General features: G+C 37.0%; 1 protein-coding gene across 5 annotated transcripts in view; it reads right to left on the reverse strand.

The window, feature by feature from the left end:
• Nucleotides 1–24,948, reverse strand: part of CPEB4 (cytoplasmic polyadenylation element binding protein 4) — a 68,745-nt gene that overhangs the window by 8,203 nt on the left and 35,594 nt on the right. Inside the window, exons 3-8 of one of the 5 annotated variants that reach the window (XM_003134043.6) lie at nt 19,750–19,800; nt 9,881–9,904; nt 7,985–8,158; nt 3,154–3,243; nt 2,415–2,533; nt 673–787 (exon numbers count right to left, since the gene is read on the reverse strand). In XM_003134043.6, coding sequence (XP_003134091.2) covers nt 673–787; nt 2,415–2,533; nt 3,154–3,243; nt 7,985–8,158; nt 9,881–9,904; nt 19,750–19,800 — 573 coding nt within the window. Of the gene's footprint in view, nt 1–672; nt 788–2,414; nt 2,534–3,153; nt 3,244–7,984; nt 8,159–9,880; nt 9,991–19,749; nt 19,801–24,948 lie in introns of those variants that run through there. The other 4 variants (XM_005657623.4, XM_003359814.5, XM_005657625.4 and 1 more) reach the window with 4 other exon arrangements.

Consider the following 24,948-nt stretch of genomic DNA (forward strand, 5'->3'; position numbering starts at 1 on the left):
ATGGATCCTTAACCCACTGAGCGAGGCCAGGGATCGAACCCTCGACCTCATGGTTCCTAGTCAGATTTGTTTCCGCTGCACCACGAAGGAAACCCCCACACTTTATGTTCTTTATCTCACTTATACTATTAACCCTCAAATTATTTCAAGTTGGGGATGAAATGTCTTTTGTAAGGACTGTTCTAGGCACAGATGCACTGCTGATGCAGAGCTCAGTTAATGGCTCCCGAGCACATGGGGACATGGGCAACAATGACCATCTCGACAAATGACTCATTCCTGAAGCCCTTCTCTCTCAGACGACGATGAGAGTGACGAGCAAAAGCATTACGTGCGCTGCTCCAAGAACTGCGGATCTGTGATATCATTAAATCCTCAAAACAACTCCACATAAAGTACATACTTATCCATCTATTGGACAGATGAGGAGACTGAGATTTAGAGAAATTAATTTGTCTAAGGTTACCTGGCTTTTGAGTAACTTTTTATTTTTTAATTTTTTTTTAGCTGAACACATGAATTCAAAGCCAGACACTGATTCTAGAACTCTCACTCTTAGACATAAACGCAAATGCTTATGGAGAATTTATCCTGGAAAATGTGTATAAGATGTTTCTTATGCTAAAGGATGTTTTTTTTTGTTTGTTTTTTGGTTTCTTTGTTTGGTCATACCAGCTCGCAACGGTCGAGGAACACCACCAACAAATATAGTTTTTCGTGGGTCAAGAGGCTGTGAACCATCCATCACAAAGTCACTGTCACTGAGATTCCAAGGTCGAATCTGGACCTAGGGAGTGTGCAAACCAAAATGTCTCATTCTTGATACAGATAATTTATGGGGGAAAGAAGTTTAAAATTATTGCATAGCATTTTACTTTTAAAAGCAATAATCCATATCATTACAAATCAATAAAACTGTAAAAGTAGAAAAGACCTAAAAGGAGCATATCCCAACCCTTCATTTCCTTTTTAAGAGTAAACTAAACCAAGGTGGACAGTTCAATTGAATTGCTTATTATAAGTCAAATCACTTAACATGGCCTTAATTATCTGTAAGTTGATTAACTATCTCAGCTTATTTGGGCCTCTATACTACCCAATCACCCAGGATCTATGTAATTTAAATTTGGCATGGGATTTGATGTTGATTAGTATACAGTGCTAAGTAAACTAGGATTGTGTGCTCGACCCCATGTCCAGGAAATGCAAACTACTTCTGATACTAGCAAATCTGTTGCATTGCTTCAAAAAGCATTTCAAAATAAAAATATTGATGATATTTACAGTAAATGTTTTATGATAAAACACTTTAGTGTGTCCATTACCTCAACCAAGAATCATGCACCTCAATTTAACTGTTTGCATCATCAATCGTTAAAAATGCTTGCACCAAAGTCTAAGGGGTTCATAGTGGGGTATTCCCAACATGCACACCAACCAAGTCCTAAGGCCAGAAGGCCCCCAATTTAAATACCTATGGGGACTGGCAGGGAACAAACATGTCAAGCAGAGAGGGTCTAGGCCACACAGGAACTCTGGGACAACCCCAAGACACCAAGAAGAGCTCCACAAGTTACTGCTAGAGCTGAGCCCACTGACACCTCCATCCTGCGCTATACTCCATCACTGGGTGCTGGCTGAGGGATAAACTATTATTAGCCAGATGTGTCAAAACAAGCTAGTTGCTACCACTCCTTAAGGCTAAATTTTGTAACAAAAACTTTTTCAAAAGAAACAATACACAACGTACCTTTATGTATATACATCATTCATGTGACTTGTGAGAGTACCACATGCAAAAAGTTAAGGATAGCCTTGGGTAAAAACAATTTTTTTTTTAAGGCCGTACTTGCGGTATATGGAAGTTTCTGGGCTAGGGATCAAATTGGGGCTGCAGCTGAGACCTATGCCACAGCAACACCAGATCCAAGTCGCATCTGGAACCTATGCTGTAGCTTATGGCAATGCCAGATCCTGAACCTACTGAGTGAGGCCAGGGATCAAACCCACTCCTCCTAGAGACAATGTCAGGTCTTTAACCTGCTGAGCCACAATGGGAAATCCTGGGCAAAATCTTGATCAAAGAGAGGAAGGAGAAAGACAGGTAGATATATTTGTGCTTTGAGTTCTATTATTCAGAGGAAACTCAGCTACTTATCAAATGCATTACCAGCTGAAGTCTTTTAATAGAAAGATTTTCTAACTTTTAATTAACCAAAAAGTCAATGCCAAAATAATGTGCACAAATATACAGAATGTCAATGTTAGGAACTTGACAGCAACAAAACTTTTTCATTTTGATTCTACTTACAACCATGTCAATTCACAGATACATCAGGATGTCTATGGGTTTTTCAGAGCTAATGAGTAAGAGGTAAAAACAAGAAGCTATTTTCATGCTAGACTCCACTTACTGGCTTGTCTTTGATGGTAGGACTTGATACACACAGGTAGAGTTTTCCATCTTCTTCAATACATGCATCGATGAGAGCCTGAACAGAGCTTTCATCTTGAAATAGCAGAAATGCATAGCCTAGTAAAAAAATTTTTTTAAAGACATAGTTTTCTTTTTTTCTTGGTAATTCTTCAAGGAAAAGGAAGTATACAACTAAGGGAGGGAAAAGGAAAAGGAACAAACAACTAAACTAAAACTTAACCTCACCCAGAAGTCTGATAACATCAAGTGCAGTTACTTCTTTACTTATTTATTTTTTGTCTTTTTAGGGCCGCTCCTGCGGCATGTGCAGGTTCTAGGCTAGGCATCCAATCGGGGGGCTGTAGCTGTCCGGCCTACCCCTCAGCCACAGCCACAGCCACCCGAGATCTAATCTGCATCTTCGACCTGCACCACAGCTCCCGGCAACACCAGAGCCTTAACCCACTGAATGAGGTCAGGGATCAAACCCGCATCCTCATGGATGCTAGTCGGGTTCGTTAACCACTGAGCCACAGAGGGAACTTCCAATCTGGTATTATTCTGAAGCCTCTTTTAGAGTAAAATTAAATTTGAACTGAAAGCATATTAAGTAGAAATTTTAAAGACACATTTGGGAAAATGCAAGTTTAACAATGAAAGATTGTATCGTGAAGGTAAACATTTATGAAAAGAATAAAAGGATAAACTATACATGTATATTGAGTCTTGAGAATTACCTTTAGGAGGAAAATAGGATTTGCTCTCTGCTTTATGCGGCCAATCCACAATCAAAGGGCCAAAGCGTCGAAAACTAGCTGTGATCTCATCTAATGAACAACAAACCAAAAAAGTAGATTTAAATATTTTTATGATCATTTTTGGGAAATTGTTTAGAAAGACAGTTTCAAATCTACTATTTATAAGAACAGTACGCCAAGAACTCCTGTATCTCATTTCAGATTCACCATTATTCACATTTTGCACATTTATCTTCCCCTCTTCCTTTTTCTCCTTCTATATGTATGCATTCACAAATCCACCTACCTACCTATCTATCTATCTATCTATCTATCTGCCTATCTGCCTGTATGTCTGTTGGTCTGTCTATTTTATCTATCTACCTACCAACCTATTACCTTTTTTTAACATGATGCTCTATAACCCCAAAATACAACTGTTGGTACCTGCTCAAAGCAAGGTCACTCCCTTATTTACCACCATACAACCTCCTTCCAATCAGGAAATCATCACTGATACCACATTCTTACCCAATTCACAGACTCCATTCAAATTTTAAACTATCACAATAATATCTCTTTTTTCTTTTCTGACCCACAGTCCTATCTAGAACCAATGCTACATTTAGATGTCATATCCCTAGGCATCAGTCTTTTTACAATAGCTAGTTTAAAGAGTTCCTCATTCTTCCCTGTCTTTTACATACTGGGAAGCCTTAAAATATATAGGTCATTCATTCAGTAGGTTGGCTCCCATCCTGGGTCTGCACTGTTTCCTCATGACCTATGCGTTCTAAACAGGAAGACCACTATGTCATCTTGTCCTTTCACTGGATATGTTAATCTTGATCTGCTAGTCCCGTTGATATCTGCCTGTCTTCTCCATCAAAAATGAAAGCATTTTCCCCTTTGAATTTGATTAATATTTTGTGGGGGAATATTGTGTTACCCATCAATATGCTGTTCCCTCATTAGTCTTGGTGTCCACTGAAGACTCCCGCCTATATCAACTACCACAATGATAACTGCCAAATGCTGATTATCTAGTTCTATCAATCCTTCTACATTTACTAGTTAGTATTATACAGTAAAGAAGAGTTTTCCCTTTTTCACTTATTTAGTCATGAGTTTATTTGTATCAGTAAGGACATATTTTATTCAATGGGTTGTAATCTGATTCTCTCAATTTGTCCCCTACATTGTCCCCGACTTGCCTAGCAGGGGTTCCTATCCTCCTATCATTCTTCAAGTGCTTCCATATTTTCTGACCCAAGGAGATACTCCAGGCTTCCATCTTGTTCTTTCTCTGCCTTAGCCCTAGAATTAGTCCTTCCCTGCCCTAAGAAGTCCCGGATCTGTTCAGTGACAAAAGATATTTAGAAACTAAGATTTGAGTATTTCCTATACTCATTGCTAGTGGGTATTTATTATTTCTAAGTTTTCTCTGAGGACAAAGCTAGGAAACATGAATATACACAGACACACATTTATTATATATATATACATATATATTTCTGTGTTTAAGTATACACACATGTATATCTGTGTGTATCTTTATAAAAATGAGTTCATATTGATACCTGCAAGTCCATGCAACATCTCATGTTTTGTTCTAGCCTTCCCCCTTCCCATGCTTGTCAATTCCAATCTCACTGTGAGAAACCGAGCTCCCATTATCCTCAATAGGACTGCTTTCTTGCTCAGGGTAACCCATCTTTCAGCTAGCTGCCCTGGCAGTCTCCTCTACCTTCCACCTCTGCACCCGAGCCTTTGCTGCCTTGTTTTATTGGACACCATGTAAATGCTGCCGAGGCCTTTGCGCAGGTCCTTTCCATACACCCTCCCTTGGCACCCTCTTCCCCCATACCAACCCACTTCCTCAGACACCAATATCTCTGAGCCTTTTGAGGAAGGAAAAGAAAGGGCATGTGAGATAGGGATGACCCGATCATATTTTACTATTAATAGAAATGATACTAGTTATGCTGTATTACATATTGGGACAGCCAATGAGTAGACAATAGGAAAATAAATTTCCAGGGAAGTTCTGGAAAGAGTAGGTAAGCATGTGTACATAAGACTTGGGAATAGGACAGGACAGAGGAACAGCAAAGAGAGATGAGAAATATGTTCAATTTCTAGTTTGGTAGAACCGTTCTCATATCCTCCAGATTGTAAAACAGCAGTCTGTTCTGCTATGATACCTGTTTCTATGATACATGTAGCTGGTGTGAGATTAGCAAACAGGGAAATGATGTCAGTGTAACTTGAACATTATATTGGTGCACAAATGATTTTTTTTTTTGGTGTTTTCTTTTAGGGCCACAGCCGCGGCATATGGAGGTTCTCAGGCTAGAGGTCCAATCGGAACTGTAGCCGCCGCCGGCCTACACCAGAGCCACAGCAACACTGGATCCGAGCCTTGTCTGCAACCTACACCACAGCTCACGACAATGCTGAATCCTTAACCCGCTGAGTGAGGCCAGGGATTGAACCCGAAACCTCATGGATGCCAACTGGGTTTGCTAACCGCTGAGCCATGACGGGAACTCCACAAATGATTTTTTTCTAGGTGAGGTGAACTAGTATAGTGGGAGAATCACGACCTTCAGCAGGAAAGGAAAAAGCCCCCACCTTGTATGACTTGTAGGCAGGAGCCCCCTCAGTTCTATTACAAGAAAATTAAAAATGAGCACAGCAACCGAGCTTCTCCTGTCAGAGAGGTGTGTTCCCGCCTTGCTGGGCTCTTATCTCCTGAGTGTTTGCACTTCTCAGCTGCTCAAAGGGCCACTTCCATCTGGGTTGCCTCCACGGTAGCCAGCCAGAATTTCCACTCTTGGTTTTGTGCATTTTCAATATTACTTGAGGCAGCCTCTAACATGCTGAGCTACTTGCCTGAACTGTCCAAGTTATTTCCAAGGTACTAACACTCTTTTTTGTTAGTGCTTCTGGTACAAAATTCATTAGGCTCTAAGTGATCTGCCTCTAACCCCACTTTCCCCATAGACTCTGTAATTCTTAGTGCACGATTCTGCAGAACAAAATCCTTCAGGAATACATATTTCACAGTTTAGTAGAAAGGTCTGCCCACCTAAATTGCTGCTGACTTATTAACATGCTTGGTCTTAAGGATAAAGAGAGATGACTAAACACTATTTCCATTCATTTTGCTCAGTTTAAGCCACCTCCTTTGCCAAATTGGTCAAATTTACCTGTGCCTCTAAGAATTTTAGGATAATACATTTAAGATTGCCCAGTAATTTTCTGAAAAGATAAGAGACTATCCAGGCCAGGGAAGGAATTTATCTCAAGCAAAGTCAGATAAAATTCATTCTTCCCTTTTTGTATATAAGCATACAATTTACTCGTCAAAGTCCATCTGGGGTTCAGGAGTGTTAAAGATCTGACCTCCAAAGGGTCATAAAACCTAGAATTCATAATACTAAGGAAAGTGAGGATTCCAGCTAGAGAAAAGAGACAGCCACCTCCAAGAGCTTACTAGAGTGGACGACATTGTGACCAGATGTTCAGCCCAGGATGAATACTTTGAACAGAAGCTATGCCTTCTGAAGACAGGATGGAGATTGAGTCAATCTGGCCTGAAATTTCAACACAGCTTTCTCCAGGATATTTTATCATGGACAAATACAAAAAAACAAAACCCCTAAAACCCATGTTTATTTCGATCTTTGGCTATTTGAAACCATTTTTGTCTCAACTTTCCAAAAGATTGATCAGCTGAAGGAAAATATAGTGTCTCAGTATGTGTAATCTCAATCTAAGTGGGAAGTTATCAAACCTTATTATTAGACCTTATTGATTTTAATAGAAAACTCTTCTATCCTCCACAGCATTTCTTTCCATTTCCATTCAGAAAACCAAGACAAAAGAGATTAGAAAAAAAAAAAAAAGAAAGAAAGAAACAAGGGATATATGGTTGCTATATGATCTGCTTACTTTGATTTTTATCAGGGTCACTTAGAACCACAGATGAATAAAATGCTTCTGGACAACTAGAACTCACATCTTTTTGCATGACTGGCTCCTTATTCAGGTCTCAACTCAAAAGGCAAATACCATGTCCTCAAAAAGGATTTCCTTAACCACCTAATCTCAGAAGTCTCCCTTCTGAGATTCTGCTATATCACGCTGACATGTTTTCTTTTCAGTACTTATTCTCTAATATTTTCTTGCATGTTTACATGTATTTTTATCTTCCTTCTCCCACCAGAATGTAAACTCTACACAAGCAGGGGCTTTCAATCTTGTTTACTGCTGTGATCAAGCCTAAGAATAGTGCATGGCATTCAGAAAGCATGTAAATACTTGACAAGTGCAAAAATACTCACAAAATGATATAACTTTCAAGATTCCCTACAACTCTAGGCTATATTTTTCAAAAGTTCATGTTTAATCTAAGGTTTTAATCTTTAAACAATTAACTATACATTTACAGAGCACTCATAAAAGCTAGGAAATAGGAAAATGCATACTTGAATTTGGCCAAGGCAGGACACATGGACAAAAATGCAGTTAGGCTCTGTGTTTGCCCACGACAGAATCCTTGAGAACTTTCCCCAAGGACGTTTATTCTTTTTCATCTAGTCCAATCACTTCCTTCAGCTGGTTCCCAAAGTCCTGCTCCCTTTCCTTCTGTGAGCTAATCTTACATGCTGTGTTATGAAAAATAGGACAAGAGAACAATGCAATCAAAGCTGAAGACCTGGAGCCAGAAAGGACTGCTATTCTGCTAACAGTAACCATTACTTAGGTGCTACCTACTATGTGTCAGTCTGGGCACCGTGCTATATACAGGTCTTTCTAAATATACCTTCATCGATGTCAGGAGGTAATCCGCCCACGAACACCTTGCGAGAATATCGTTCCACTCTTTCTCCATTCTGGTGAGTGAAGCAGTGGGGTGAACCCAGGCCACTATGAAGAGGCTGATCCCCACGGCCATCATCCAAGAATCCATCTTCCATTGGAAACAGTGAAGACTGACCTGGAACAGAAAGCAGGAAAAAAAAAAAAAAAAAGCTAACAGAAAATGTTCCTTGCCTTTGATTATCTTACACAAGAAACAAAGAAAATGGCAGATCCAATAAACCTGCTGCTTTTACTTTTCTTATTGAACAATAAATCACTTAGATATGCTCCAGAATTTCTATCCCCTTAAAGTCCCAATTGAGTCAGGGAGAAAGTACACAGTTAAACCAAGTGCTGCTCAGCCACCCCACTGGGATTCAGAAAATTCAGCGAGGTGAAATGGAAGTACAGTAGGAGGGAGCATTCTTTTGAAAGCAGTTGGCAGCAGACTGCACCGCCTTGGCAGGGCCCCATGGCCACTGGCAACCTAGACATGCACACGAAGTATTAAACTGGACCATCAGACGCTAGATCACTTAAGTTTATTTAAAACATCATGTAATACAGCCTGCCCAATTTCCTCTAAGAATGTCCCTAAATGGAACAAGTTGATTTTTAAAGTGAGCACTCATTTTAGTTTACCTTAACTAATGGGATATCATCAAAACCCATTTAATGCTGTTATCCAACTTCATTGGCTAGTCTTAACAGAATTTAAGATTTTTAGGCATGCTAAAGATACATTTTCTTTTAGCTAAGTAATTACTAGCTGGAATAGGTGGTATCTAATTCTGAAAACAAATCATTATTATTGCTGTTAGACAGTCCTATCAGCAAAAAGACAAGCAGTGCTAATGTGGTTAATACTCTTCTCACATTTACCTGCCAGCAAAATTCAAACTTATAAACCATCAACAGAGAGCTACAAATAACTGTAGAATCTCTCAAGCACTGTTTTGTCACTTTTCAGGCTGCCAATTCACTTCCAGGTACTACATAAGGAATTTGTTAATGGATCTCACAGAAATGTACCTTAAGATGCTCTTCCTTCACTGAAACATTCCCATGTCCTTTTGTCATCACACTTGTATTCCTTTCAACTTTCATTATTAAACACATACTATATTTGCTATGAATTTACCCTATAAAAGCACAGCTCAAGTGAGTTATATAATGAAGATTAAAAAATGACTATAAAATTGGAGGTTATTTCTGGATTTTAAGTTACTTACATTTTAAAGTTAAGTTACTTAACAAACTTACTTTGTTGTAAAGACAAAACTAGTACAGGAGGCAAAAATAAAGTTTATTCAGACACCTCAAGGAAATGATTGTTCGAAATTCTCTAAAATGTCTAGAGTTTCCTCCCTCTTCCCCCTGCCAATGTTTGAAATTTTTAGGATTGCTTGTTTATATAGTTAATCACATTTTAAACCAAATGTAATATTATGCAGACTTACGAACAAATAAATAAATAAATTTAAAAAGTAGACATAAGGTATTCAAGTATAATTGAACCTCCAACATAATCAGGTATTGAGACTAGTCATACTATATTTTCTCTTTTAAAGATTCTCAATTTTGTTCTAAGAAATTCTTTTCAGAAAGGAAAAAAGGGAAAGAAATCTTCAGATATAAAGTTGAGATTAAAATTATTTCAGTTCAAATCCAAATCCTACCATTGTGACTCCTTCAAATTAGAATGTCTATAATATTAACTATAATACCAGAGAATGTGTTGATCAAAGCTATGTTTCAGTCCCCCTCCCAGTTTTCCCACAAGAGTTAGAAACTGCACAAACTTGGGTCCTCTCCAAATATAACTGACACATTCAAAAGTTAGAAACAATAATGTTACCTCTCCTTCGCCCATATGTCCTTGCTGCATGTCAAATGAGAAAAAAAAAAAAAAACCTTTCAAACATTGTCAAAAGAATCAACTGCGATTTCACCTACCAGCTTTAGAAACTGAAAAAAAAAAAAAAAAAAAGGCTTTATTCCTCATTTCCTGGTAAATATATCAAAAAATAAAGAATCTGCATGGTGAGAGGTCAAATTAATGCATTCTTTTTTTTTTTTTTTTTTTTTTAAGTTCTTCAATGACACTGTAAAAGTGTGTTGAACCTTACATGTTTTAAGGGATGCTTTCTGCTGTAACTGTCACTCAGGGTCAAAACTATAATGAAACTAAGGGAGTCTATAACCTTATCTAAACCAATGCCTACCATATTGATCTTAATTTTTTCCAGAATTTCCTGCTAACCAGCCATTCAGTAGATATTTTAATATTTACTTTTTCACTACAGAATAAAACAGCAATGTTATACTACTTCTCAATTATTCCCTAATAAAGAAAATCATAACAAATGAAAACTTTAGGCAATTTATAAACTTCCTTTTAGTCGGTTTCTTGTCCCTAATCAAATCCTCCACCATGTTCCAAATGTTGAAAAGTAAAAAGTTTAGCATATTATCACCAAGTAAGTTGCAACCAAGAAAAGAAGAAAAATAATATAATAATATGATATAACATAATATAACATTATATAATCTTAGGTAATTATTATAGGTATATACTTGAATACTCAGAAGATGGCAGTATAAACTTCAAGTCAGGAAACTTTTGAGAAAATTTCCTCCTTCAAACAAACTGGAACTTACAAGTGCAATTTGTCCAAATACCCTAATTCTATTCCAAAAACATTTCCTGAATGCCTGGTCTTGCTAGGTACTATAGATAAACAGCACATGGCCTTGACTGCATGGTACTTAAAGGCCAAAAGGCCACCTAAGCAAATAATGATAATGTAAATAACTCTTACAGCACTAGACATGTTAACTGTTAGGTGCAATGGGAGCAGCGGAGGAAGATTAAATAGTCAGAGAGGTGTGGCTTTCAGATGGACCTTGAAGGAAAAACAGAGAAAGGGCGTTGCAGACGTGGCAATGCCGCAAATAGAGGTGCTGTAATGCTCAGGGAGAGGTGTCCAGAATCAAAGCATATGGAACAAGTGAGATCTTGGCTGGAGATGAAGTTTAAACAGGAAGCTGGGATAGGTTTTCAGGTTAGAAATTACAGCACCTTTTAAGACATCATTATGTAAACTGGCCAGGGTTTGTTTGTTTGTTTGTTTGTTTGTTTTATTTATTTATTTATTTATTTATTTATTTATTTATTTATTTATTTCATTTCCCCACTGTACAGAAAGGGGATCAAGTTATCCTTACATGTATACATTACAATTACATTTTTTTCCTCACCCTTTGTTCTGTTGCAACATGAATATCTAGACAAAGTTCTCAATGCTACTCAGCAGGATCTCCTTGTAAATCTATTCTAAGTTGTGTCTGATACGCCCAAGCTCCCGATCCCTCCCACTCCCCCCGCCTTCCATCAGGCAGCCACAAGTCTTTTCTCCAAGTCCATGGCCAGGGTTTTAATTCTTAGCCCTCTAGATAAATGCTAAGTACGTATAACTCAGTTATAACTGAGTTGTAAGTATAACTACAAGTACTATGTGCATATTTTCCAAAATGAAATTGTCTCATATCAAAATAGATTTCTATCATTACTAGACATTGAATTTCACCAAAGTACTTGGGCAAAGGGATTAAAACCACATAAAATCTCCCTCAGCATTTAGGTTTTCACTTTAATGGTTCTTAAATTTGGGGTGTGGTAGAGGTATTTTCTCACTTAGTGAACCTGACAGAGGTTAGAAAGACAGAGATATCACAAAAGTAGAGGCTTGTTTAAGAACATTCTATTCACACAACTGCTTTAAAGATAAGCGAGTTTGGGGAAATGAATGATTTGAAAATCTTGGTTCTGTCAATCTTAAAAAGTAGATGGCTGCTACTTGGATTTCTGAGAAAAGAGATATTTGAAAAGAGTAGGCTTTCAAGAGCTACAAATTAAAACTCTCATAGCTTCTACTATTTCAAAAATATCTACAGTTTCAAGAACAGCAAAGGCTACGGATCAAAAGCAAAAATCCAGTGCTCTCAAAGTCTCCAAATATGTACTTTCAAACTTCAATTCTGCACCACAAAATTAAGTTGGTTGATATAAAAGAATTCATGATTAAATTCTGAGATGAAATTCTAAAAACTATTTAGAAATAGTGTCCCATATTTATGGAAAATATGTTATGAGTATAATGCTTATAACTACAAAAACTGCCAAATCAAATAGGAAAATTATATAAATCAGTACCCCAAAATAACAATGACATTCTGGAGCACAGAAAATGAGAATGTTTAAATTTTTGATTTCCACTTATTATAATGCTATTAATGCTATACACTATTTTATGTAGTGTTTTTTGTTTGTTTGTTTTTGTTTTTTTGTCTTTTAGGGCCGTACTCATGGCATGTGGAGGTTCCCAGGCCAGGGGTCTAATTGGAGCTACAGCTGCTGGCCTTCGCCAGAGCCACAGCAATGCCAACACACCACCTACACCACAGCTCACGGCAACGCCAGATCCTTAACCCACTGGACGAGGCCAGGGATTGAACCCGAAACCTTACGTTTCCTAGTTGGATTCATTTCCACTGCGCCACAATGGGAACTCCTTACGTAGATTTTGACGTATAACATACACACAGGAAAGTACAGAAATCATAAGTGTACAGTTCAATGAATTTTCCATAATGTGAACACACTTATGTAACCAGAACTCGGCTATTAACAGAATGTTAAGTAGTGCCACTTCATCTATGTATGAAAGAGGTACTAAGCACCTTTCTCTCATCTATTTCCAATTACACTTGGTATAAACATATTATGCCAAAATACTTATAACACAGACCTTCACCACTTTCCTGAGTAAAATGTCAGACAGGTTTCCAATCTCATGATTATCAAGCACTGCATACTATTTGATATTTTTCAAACACCTGAGGAAGTGGCAAGTAAAAAAAAAATCATTTAAGATATGTTTAAAGAAATCTACGTTTTGGAAAACTTCTGGCTAAGTCAGCCAAAATAAACTCTACTCAGAATTTTCCTTTAATTACCAAAGAGTATACACTGTTAAAAGTTCTTAAAAAAATGCATGTTACTACCAAATAAAAATCTTCTAGTTGCCATCAGAGTTGAAATGAATACTATTTATATGTTTATCTTTTATATTCATTATTTAGTTTTAATTTATAAAGTGTTCAATATTTAATGTTCACTACTAAAATGATTCAAGAATGTTCTTAATGGGCTAGAAACAGTATGGCTATAAATTTTTCTAACTTCTGGAGGCATGTTACTGATGGATTGATAAATACTTTATTTCCAAAATGTCTTTACCAGATTGCTTACAAATGCCCTATATTCTGATCCAGTTCCTGCTGGTAAAACATCCCATGTTTGGGGTGCTAGACTTGCGAAGAAGGTACAGAAAGATAGATCTTTTTCAATATATATTATATTTATATATATGTAATATATACATTTCATTATTAAAATGAAACTATTACATATCTCTTAAAAGTATCCTTTTCTCATTTGTTGTAACATTTGTTAGTCACAAAAGAAACAAAGTATCCATAATCATGATATATTTCTAAGAAAAATCACAGCCTTTAAAAAATATGGCACATATTCATGTGCTGTTACTAAAGCTCTCTAAAATGTAGTTTGCATGAGGTACCTAACTGTGTACTGTATGGTTCTTATTGAGTGAATTAAAAAATAAAGAAAATACAAATAACTATGTGGGAATATACATGAATATTTGTTCTAGAAACAAAATAAGAATCTTTGGGGGCAGGAACTGGGATTGGGGAAAAAAGAATGATCCCACTGCTTGTTTTATTTATTTTTTTGGTACTATTTATATTTATTACTATTGTGTGCACAATATTCCTTTATTTGTTCACGGACCCTTTTCTTCTTGGTATTTATATATTAAAAATAAACAAATGATACATGAAAGAAAAGCAACCTTTCCTACATGAGGGCCTTTAATCAATTCTGTAAAGAACAGGATTTAGGCCACGAGGAATAAATTGTGCCTAGCTTTTAGTGGGCAATGAAAGACTGATCCTGCTCATGCTACCTCAGGCTCTCCATCTCATTGCCTCCATGTGGAAAAGGCAGATAGCAACACTACTTGAAAAAGGGGAGAGGGGTGAGGGTTCAAACTAAAAGATGTTATCTAATAACTGATTTTTCCAGTAGGACTCCCCAAAATACACAGTCAAATTAGTAAGTTAGTAAGTCAGTTAAAAAGACATGAATCAAAGGCTGGAAGCTAAAAGGAATTAAACTGTCAGCAAAAGAATAAAGGTGGTATAACCAAACAGCAGACAATCATCACAAAGACCAAGATATACAATTCAACGAAGATGCAAAGAATCATTTTAAATGATTTTATAAATCACCTCCTAATTTATTAATGGGGTCATTGTCACGGAATTATTTTAGATGTATGCTTAGCAGAATTCTTCATGTCACATTGTGTTTATACTAGCTTGTTGGTAAGATATAAAGAATGTTGGTAAGATATAACAAATATATGAGAGCTACCTTACAGAAGGGTAGAAAATGAATTTAACTCTAATTTCTGTATATCTCTAGCCCCCATTTCTTATTTATAAAAATAGAGAAATGAAGAGAGAATAACAAAAGATACTACATGTATGGAGTTCTGGTCGTGGCTCAGTGGAAAACGAATCTGACTAGTAACCATGAGGACGCAGGTTTGATCCCTGACCCCTCTCAGAGGGTTTGATCCAGCGTTGCCATGAGCTGTGGTTATAGGTCAAAGACGAGGGGGCTCGGATCTGGCATTGCTGTGGCCGTGGCGTAGGCCAGAGGCTACAGCTTCAATTCAGCCCCTGGCCTGGGAACCCCCATATGCCTTAGGTGCGCCCAACTCCCCTTCCCGAAAAAGCAAACAAAACAAAACAAAACAAAAGATACTACATGTATGTATGATGGTTAGACAGCCATAGGCTCAGTAAATAATAATTTTCTCCCTTCCTCAAGAGTGAACTCATATGTATATTCTTAGGTTGGTCTTCAACAGTTACTTTCAGCTTTTCATTACTATTCCAAAGCTAATGACTGTAGAGCACTTTACCACTTACAGTATGTCTGCATATTATCTTTTTCATGAAGGGATCTTTCAACTCGTTCCTTACTGTAGTAACTAGAACCATATTACATACATTTTCAGTAAGAAACTATAATCTACATTTCTCTTGGGTAAATTATACCCTCCTTTTCATAGATATCTGTCCCCACCCCGCCTTAAGCAAACAATCTTCTCTCTTTCTTTACAAAGAACTATAATTAAGAGATGTTGCTCCCTGCTACCCTTTAAAAGATCTCTTACTAATCTCCTCTTCTGGGACAGCAAATATTTTAGCTGATGCCTCTAAGTGAAAGACATCCGTACAGGATAGGACATACATACATGCATCTGTTAAAACATAATATATTTTACGGTTATGTAACATTCCCTGTCACAAGGTTTATTTTTGAAGCAGCTAATCCTAAGGGCTAAAGCAGTGAAATGAGAGGTTGGGGAAAAAAATACCATGCACAAAATACCGTGCACAAGCACTTTTTATACAGAGGTGGTGGCTGAATGTTAGTTTTTTGGGGCAAAACAAAGCTTCAAGTCAGGTAAAAGGAAAGTTAATCATTTAATCTGATGTTTGTTTCAGAGCTAAACCAAGACACACCAGAGGAATATGAGGTAAAGCCTGGCCTATGTTCAGCATTCCTTTCTGACTTAGCTGAGAAACGGAGTGCGTTGCAGGCTTGCTTTTCATAAGCATAAACTAGATATTCTAACTATAGTCCTACTACATAAAATTAACTAGGAAAAGGTAACTGTTATGGGACGAATAGTGTTCCTTCCGCAAAATTCATAAGCTGAAGTCCTGACCCCTAGAACCTCAGAATGTGACTATTTGAAATAAGGTCTTTAAAGAGGTGATTACAGTTAAACGAGGTCACTGGAGTTGGCCTGGATCCAATATGACTGTGTCCTTATAAGAGATTAGAACACAGACATGCACAGAGGGGAAAAGACAGCTATCTATAAGCCAAGGAGAGAGGCCTCAGAAGGAATCGACCCTGCTGACACCCTTGATCTCAGAATTTCAGCCTCCAAGACTGGAAATAAATTTCTGTTTAAGCCACAGTCGATGGTACTTGTTATGGCAGTCCTAGCAAGCTAATACAGTATCCTAAGGTAGCTAGAAAGTTTTTTTTTTTTTGTTTGTTTGTTTTTTTGTCTTTTTGTTGTTGTTGTTGCTATTTCTTGGGCCGCTCCCGCGGCATATGGAGGTTCCCAGGCTAGGGGTCGAATCGGAGCTGTAGCCACCAGCCTACGCCAGAGCCACAGCAACACGGGATCCGAGCTGCGTACGCCGGATCGTTAACCCACTGAGCAAGGGCAGGGACCGAACCCGCAACCTCATGGTTCCTAGTCGGATTCGTTAACCACTGCGCCACGACGGGAACTCCCGAAAGTTTGTTTTTTTAAAACCTTTAAAATCCAAGGATTTTCCCCAAGAATGCCCCTCAAAACATCTCTACAACTAATAACAAAGCAACAATTTCCTAGAATAAGCAATTGTTACTTATTGAATTATACTGGCAAGGCCTTTTAAAAGTCATGAGTGGAACATGAATATAACTGCATAGTATGAAAACTGACGACTGAGCACACACAAGGGGAAGAAAGAAAGCAGTCTGATCCATTGGATAAATAAGCCCTTTTTATATTTATAAAATACAAATTCCAATATTATAGACTGTTGAAGCTAGAGAAACTACTTTGAATCTTTCTTCTTTTTGTTTATTTAGGATTTTAAATTCCCACTTCTTTCCAGAAAGCTCTGAAATTGCTTGAAAATTTCAAAACAGGTTATACAATAAAAATCATATCAAATTCAAATGTGCACGCGAGAAAGAGAGGAAACGGCTCTTTTATATTTTTATTCAAACAAAACAAAATGGTTTTCAATTCAACAGAGGCTTGGAAGAAAAAGCTCTGAAAATTATAGTTGAAGCAAAATAGGGTAGCTAATTAATCACCTTTCTGAAGGTTTTTACAAGCTTGAATAGACTATTGATAATGAACAGGAAAGAAAGCTCCTGGAAAGCTCCTTTAAGGGTTTTAAAGCCCTTAAAGTTTTAAAATTGAATAATGAATATAAAGCAACACAATATATTAGGCTTTTACTTTCAGTTTTAAGAAAAGGATGAATGGATGTAAGATGCAAAGGGACTTCATTTAAAAGTAAATAAAGTTTCCTGTTTTCTATCTTAATAAGAGACATGAAAGAATGTTCAATCGCAATTTTTGCAATTCATCATAATCCCTTGTTTTGTGTTTTTTCCACATAAATCTTTAGCACATATATTCCTAATCCTCCACAAATGACATTCTAATTATTTTAACTTGACTATATGACAGGGGCTATGCTAAATGATTTTACATGCATTTGATCTTCACCACAATCCTATGAGATGGGTAATTGTGATTTTTGAGTTTATCTTCATTAAACACAATTAATGAATTAGACTAGATTTGCAATATGGGGCCCTGAGCTACAGTGAGAACAAAGCTACTAAGAATCAATATATGAATGAGATCAGTTTATCTACAGAAGCAATCCACCATAGAAGATGTTTCATAAATTTGAAGAAAATAGGCAACGTCTAAGCCTAAATTAAGGTGACTAAAGAATTGTCTTAACATCCCTCTACCTACACCGTGCTTTCATTTCAAGATTTTTAAGCGATTTTCTATAATTTGGACTTTGCAATCAGAGAGAGAATAGCTCTATCAGGAAACTGCAGCATCTCGTCTACCTAGAAGTTGTACTATTCATCATAAATGAATAAATTGGCATCTGGTCCTAGTTGGCTGGTTATTAAGAACTAACACTTGATCAAATCTGACGAAAATCAAGTTTTGAGATCCTGCAAAGCTGAATACTAGATTTAAGACCATGGCAGCCATAACCCCCTACTCTGGGTCTTGCTTGAGGAGCTAGCAAGTTTCCCCTTTTTGACATCTCTTTGTTCTTTATCTTCCTATCTTTCAGTTTGAGACAGTGTTGACCTCAGTCAGAATACTTTTATAATAACATTTCCATGGGTACAGCAGTAAAAACCATCTAGTCTCCTTCTAGAGTCTATGGACCAGTAAAACTTCAAAACACAAATATTTAGGGGAGAAAGTTACCTTCATTTTTTCTTTGCTAAATAAGTGTCATTAAAAAATCATCTATTCTTAAAAAAAAGGACATTAACAGGGGGGATTAAACGGAAAGACAATCTCGTAATAATAGACTCTTAAAAAAAAAATTGAGTTTGGCTTTAAGGAAAACTCACTAGAGAGTTTCTTTTTCTCATCTCAACAAAGATGAACCCCAGGGGCAACTGATCTAATTTAGTGACTTCATGAAGAAACTGGGACAAAGAAGAGTTGCTCACTTTGCCTAAGATCACACAATAGTATCTCAAAGCTTGGTTCACTGCAATCTCCAGCACCTGACTCTGGAACTTGTTCCACAGGAAAAGATAAAATAATGCCACAATGGCAACCCTTACATTAAACACCCCCTTATCCTGATGCCACTGTCACCACTGTGTTTGGTTTTCGGCCTACACACATTTATGCTGCAATGTTATATTTTGGCATTATTTCTGGCAGCTATATCATGAAAAGACCAAAGACTGATGAACAAATGAGGTTTTTTTTACAAACTGTACAGTCTCTAGAGAATTTAATGCACCCAACACTCTCACTGGCTCAACAATCCTACAGAACACTGATTTTAAACACTAACCAAAGAGAAAACCAGTCATAAAAGTAATTTTTAATTTCCCATTCATAATATATCATAGACAGGAAGTAGGATTTTTGGTCTTGTTTTGTTTTGGGAAAGAGGAGAATACAGTTATTTAGTCAAGAATACTTAGAAGTGGTGGGACTTAAGAATGAGTTTTGGCAAATAGAAGCCATTATGGACATGCATTTGAAATCCATACTTAGCAGTAAAAGAAAAGAAGTAAATAAGATTTCTTCATTCTACCCAATTATTTCAAACTATAGTACCACAAAAAAAGACACTTTTAAAATTCTTTAATTCCTTCTATGAGTAGACGGTCCCTCCTTCCCTGTGAAATTTAGTCTGCTTTAGAATACCAACAATAAAAGAACTCAGCAGCACAGTGGTAATATTTAGAAAAAGCAAGGAGAATTCACTGAAGGTACTCTAAAGGTTAATAAAACTTCATTTTTCTTATTCTCATTAGACAGCAAACAGTGAATGACCTTGTCCTTTGCAATATCAAGCCCAGTGGTCTTAGGCTGCTTTGTTCTGATTTTAGATCTCTGATTACCTTCCCTTTCTCCTGTAACATTTTTCCAACTACATGGAAATGGTTTTCATGTTGACATTTCAAAGGTCACTCTACAGAGGCTAATGTTAGATTAAGCCATTCTTTATGTGTCATTATGGAGTTATTCTCATTCTCACCAATTTCAAGACAGCAAGTCAGTTGGCTCTCAAAGTTTAAAAAAAGTTCCTGCCGTAACTTGGAGGAATAATAATTATTCATAAAATAGCTGATAGATTAATAGCAAATTGCAGCTATCATTACAGAGCAAACTAATGTCATCTCCCCACTTCTTGAAGCATAACTACTGTATTCTACCTAGTACTACCTTGTTTCAGTTCTGTGAATCAATTACCACTTACCATTAATAAGCAGAGAGCTATCGGATCCTGGATATGAATAGTTTAGACGACCTGAGGGTAAAAGAAGGCCGTTACTAAATTTACTTTTTTCATAGATGGTTTAAACGTATTCAACAACAAAGCTGACTTAATCACTTAATAGGTATTTAAAAAGCTGTATTATGGGAATAAAACTTTGCTGTGCTAATAATAATGATCACAATGAGTCAGAGGACATATCAAATAGCACCTTCACAAACATTCAAAAAGGAAAGGGTTGAAAGTGGGAAAATAAAATATCCCTTATAGTTAAGTATTCTGTTATTCTAATTTCCAAATCCCCACTCCAAAGTAATTTTCTTTATACCATTATGTTCTAACAACAACTCATAATAGCAATCTGCATGTTTTTTCCTCATAAACGTGCACTTTTTCTTTCCTGTGTAGTTTTTCATTGCTTTTTAAAAGTATATAAATAGCAGTAATATTTTTTATGATTTGAAATAAACGTGATAGTCTTATGTCTGTACGTACAGACAAGGTAATGGGTTTAATTTCACATTTTAGGGATTAAGTAGGAGGTAAAGAAACACATTTCATTGTACTTACACATGAAGAAAATATCAAAGTTTGTAGTACAATGTCCAGGGAACAGTAGCATTCAATTAATTTGGTTAATTTCTTCCAAATTTTGAAGTGTTTCAAAATATAATGTAATGGGCGCCCAAGATACTCATGAGAAAAGGGTTTGTGAAAACCTAAAATTTTTGGAGGATGTGACATCTTCCAAATTGGCAGCTATAAAGGGAGGAGATGCATTTCTGTTTGGGAAGAGTTTCTACATGTAAGTTAAGGCATCTAAGACCACATACCATGTAGCTCGTTCTATGCTCTAAGTTGTAAAAATCATTTTGACAACATTTTTATGCCTCCATATTCCTCATGCCCTTCATAAGAATGGGGAGGAATCCTCAACAAATCTTGTTCATAGAAGGAATGGATAGGGGAACTGGACTGTTGATTATCCACCACAGTCCAGCACTCTATAAATCAGCAGTAGTGTGAGAATTTAAAACTGACTCAGAATTACAAACGTTCTATTAGGAAATGGCAGTCTAAACTCTGATCCCCCAAACCATAACAGAATCTCCAGTGAAAAGGCAGAGATTCTCCTATGTCTGGAGGCTGGGGCAAGCCTTTCAAGGTGCCAGGAAGAATCTACCTAGTTCCAGTGGACACTATGGGAACCAGAGCTAATATTTGGTCCTATCAATCTACCGGCCACACATTTATAATTCATCAGAAAGGAACTTTCGGCCACAACTATCCTTCGATCTCTCAAAAGACTACTTTTCTCCACAGAAATCAACTTGTGCCATGAAAAAAACTGTTCTCTGTTGTGAACAGCTTTAATTAATCCACATGCAAACCTTAGAGTATAATGTGAAACAAAATCTGAACTTAATTTTTCTACAACTTAAAACCAACAAGGATTTTTAAAATTACATTGTTAAATGCTCCACTTAAAATTCAGCTTGTTACTATTTAGGGAGGAGAGATAGGGATGAAGGTAGGCAAGGTGGGGGTAAAAATTAATTTGATATTTCGGTTTCTTCCTAAAAATTGGCTTAGTTATTTAATGCTAATGTACACAGCCAAGTATCCAAATCCAGTGAATTCCAGCTGAACTGCTTTAACTACAAGCTCAGATCACATGACCTGTCACAAGTATAGAAGCACAGACTTGAGATGCTGGAACAAGAGCATGACTTTAACTGTTAAAAACCTGGGAGGGAGAGAGGGAGTACTGTTTCTGAATCACTTAAGTAGCAGCTGACTCTCTGTAATGGAACATTTGCATTAATTTTATAGCTGTAAAACCCTCTAGTCCACAAACTAACAGCCATCGCTCATACATTCTTATTAATCACAAAACATTTTTTCAAAGATGACACACATCAACACAGAGAAAAAAATATTTAACAGTGTTAACTGAAGTTATGAAAATGTTTTATTATTTCTAAGATAGTCTAATTTTTTTTAACACTAACATTCCCACGGAAACCATGGCTGTTCGATATGAACTATATAATGCCTCTTATTTAATACCAAGGAAAGATAATTAGCAATGAAACTCCAAAAGACAAATTCCCAAAATAGCTGGCACAGTTTAACAAATCGAGTTCCACCTGATCAGAAAGTCACCTTTGGAGGTAGCTTTTAAAAAGACAGATAAGAATATTTCAACTTAAGTTAAGGCACGAAAATCCCTTAACTCAGTTCTGAGAGACTGCCTCAACACACACTTCCTAAAGAGATGCTACCCGCACTCCTAAGGAAGGTAACCTTTGAGACTTTTTCTACTCTTTAGATTCTAAATACAGTAATTCTACCCTTCAGTTAAGACAACAGGGGCTGAAGAATCACTGGCAAAATTCATAGTTTAACTCTGAAAGTGATACTTGTTTTTATTTTTTGACCTGTTCTTATGAGTCCTGTCAGGCTGGGATCACTTCTGACCTCTGAGTAGCAAATATATCTGTAATATTTTATTAAACAATCAGTAATGCTTTCTACTTCATTTAAAATATTAGCAGGAGTTCTCGTCGTGGCGCAGTGGTTAACGAATCCGACTAGGAACCATGAGGTTGCGGGTTCGGTCCCTGCCCTTGCTCAGTGGGTTAACGATCCGGCGTTGCCATGAGCTGTGGTGTAGGTTGCAGACGCAGCTCGGATCCTGCGTTGCTGTGCCTCTGGCATAGGCCGGTGGCTACAGCTCCAATTCAACCCCTAGCCTGGGAACCTCCATATGCCGCGGGAGTGGCCCAAGAAATAGCAAAAACAACAACAACAACAAAAAAAAAGACAAAAAGACCAAAAAAAATAAAATAAAATAAAATAAAATAAAATATTAGCAGTATCATTTAAAAAAAAAACAAACAAACACCTTTTAAAAAGACCTTTCATAATGCTTCCCTACCCTCCTGGCCCTATCCTATAAATTCTTTCTATAATTAAAATATCGAGACTCATCCATTCACGACTTCTATTATAGATAACACATATCGCCTCCTTTCTGGAAATTCTCTTAAAGCTCCCATTCAAGTGCCATGGGACTTTAAAGTCTTCTACAAGCCTTTCACATTCTCCTGGCAGCCCTTTCATTTTTGCTCTAGTATCTTCTTTCCTCTATGGATACCAATTTTCACCAGCCTTTTTGCATTTTGTATTTCATGGCTAGGTTACTGACAATGCCCTCCCCCTCTCTGAGACACTGGTTCCCTTTCTTTGTTTCTGAGGGAAGATATTTTACAATCTTTGTTTTTCAGATTTACCTCTTTCCAAGGCACCTTTCAAACCAAAAAGGAAACCCCCCTTTCAGATCACTCACCAAATTTTATTTCTATGTTGCAACAGTCAACCTTCTTAGGTAATCATTTCAGCTACTGGCTAATTGTCTTATCTCTTTTAAGTAATAGCCCTCTTTAGGAACTAGAGGTGTTTCTGTTTGTTTGTTTGTTTAAGCTAGGTATCTGGAGTTATCTGTTTGGGTACCAGGTTAGCAATTGATGAGTTCATTTACTGAACTTAAAACACCAGCATTTCACAAATCAATAAACTGAAGTAAAATAAAAATCAGTGATATACATGTGTTCCTTCTCCAGATTTTGAAAAAAAGTTTTGTTTTGTTTTACCTTTTTAAATAGGAAAGACTTCTATTTGGCTCATATCATCCCACCAACACTGCCTTTAGTGGAAAAATAAACGACAAAATAGTCCCTTTGAAAAGAAATTATTTTCCCCTGAACCACTTAAAAACTGGTTTTAAGAATTCTTTATGCAATTAAAAATTTTTAATTAAAAACAATCAGTGATATAAAAGAATATAATCCAGTGTTTGTGGTTTGTTTCATTTTTTTCTTTCTTTTTTTTCTTTTTACAGCTGCACCTGTGGCATATGGAAGTTCTCAGGTCAGGGGCTGAACTGGAGTTGCTGCTGAGGCCTATGGCACAGCCCCAGCAACACCTGATCTGAACCACATCTGCGACCTATGCTGCGGCTTGTGGCAATGCCAGATCCTTAACCTAATGAGCAAGGCCAGGGATTGAATACTCATCCTCAGAGAGTCAGCACTGGGTCCTTAACCCACTGAGCCACAACGGGAACTTTGATTGGGTTTTTGATGATTCATCTACCTATAAACATAGCCCAGGTTTTAGCACATTTAGAATTGAATTCCTTAAGGGAGAAGGAAGGCATTAGGATTTTAGGCAAGTGAATGTATTTAGTGGATAAAATTCAGTCCTTGAAGGAACTTTGTATTGATTGTATTATAAATGCAAAGAAATACTGCCTGATCAGCAGTCCTAACCTCAAGGGACACTATGACAGGCAACACAGTAGTCTCTGGAGGCCAGCTGTGGCATTTGGAGCCAGAAGCCTGACATACATCATGCAGAAGGCATAGACTATATTTGGTGACATGACTCAACCTAGCCAAATATAGGCAACTGACACAGTGTGACTCTGGGGAACTACACTACCAAATTCTACAGCCTAGAAGAGATTCAGACTCCAACTAGGCAATTCTATGCTAGGCATTTGTGAGTTGGAAAGGACCAATATTTACCAACTAGAATGACTAAGAATTACTGGGGGGAGGAGGTGCTCAAAAGAACGGTGTGTACTATCATATTTTTTTAAGATACTAACTAAAAGTAACTGAATTAATGAGATGAAAGGAGAAAAGACTAGAAGCAAATACGCTAAAATATTAGCAGTATATCTATTATTTCAAAATTAGGTAAAATAAATTATTTTCTAAAAAGTAACCCACATATTATTGCTACTGGTGATTCAGCAGAAAATGATAGAATGCTACCATTTCAACATATAAACATAAAATAGCAAACATTCTACAGTGCTACTAGATTTCATGCTATGACCTTTTCTTTTTCAGAGTTGTGCCAGTATTGCTGGGGACATGGTATCGGCCAAGGCATGACACAGGGATAACTCTGCAAGATTGTCTAGTATAAAGCCGTGCAGTCTGAAAAGTGACAGACAAGAAGCATGAAATTCTGAGTGTGTGTGTATATGTATACACAAACACACACACATATGTTTAGATTATGCCTTTTTTTTTTTTTTTTTTTTTTGGCCACGATGTGCCACAGGGAAGTTCCCGGGCCAGGGATTGAACCCATGCCACTGCAGTG

This window comes from Sus scrofa, chromosome 16, assembly GCF_054392235.1.
Source record: "Sus scrofa isolate SSC_HxYL_T2T_F1_AM1 chromosome 16, Sscrofa_HxYL_maternal_Yorkshire_Landrace_v2.0, whole genome shotgun sequence".
NCBI lineage: Eukaryota > Metazoa > Chordata > Mammalia > Artiodactyla > Suidae > Sus > Sus scrofa.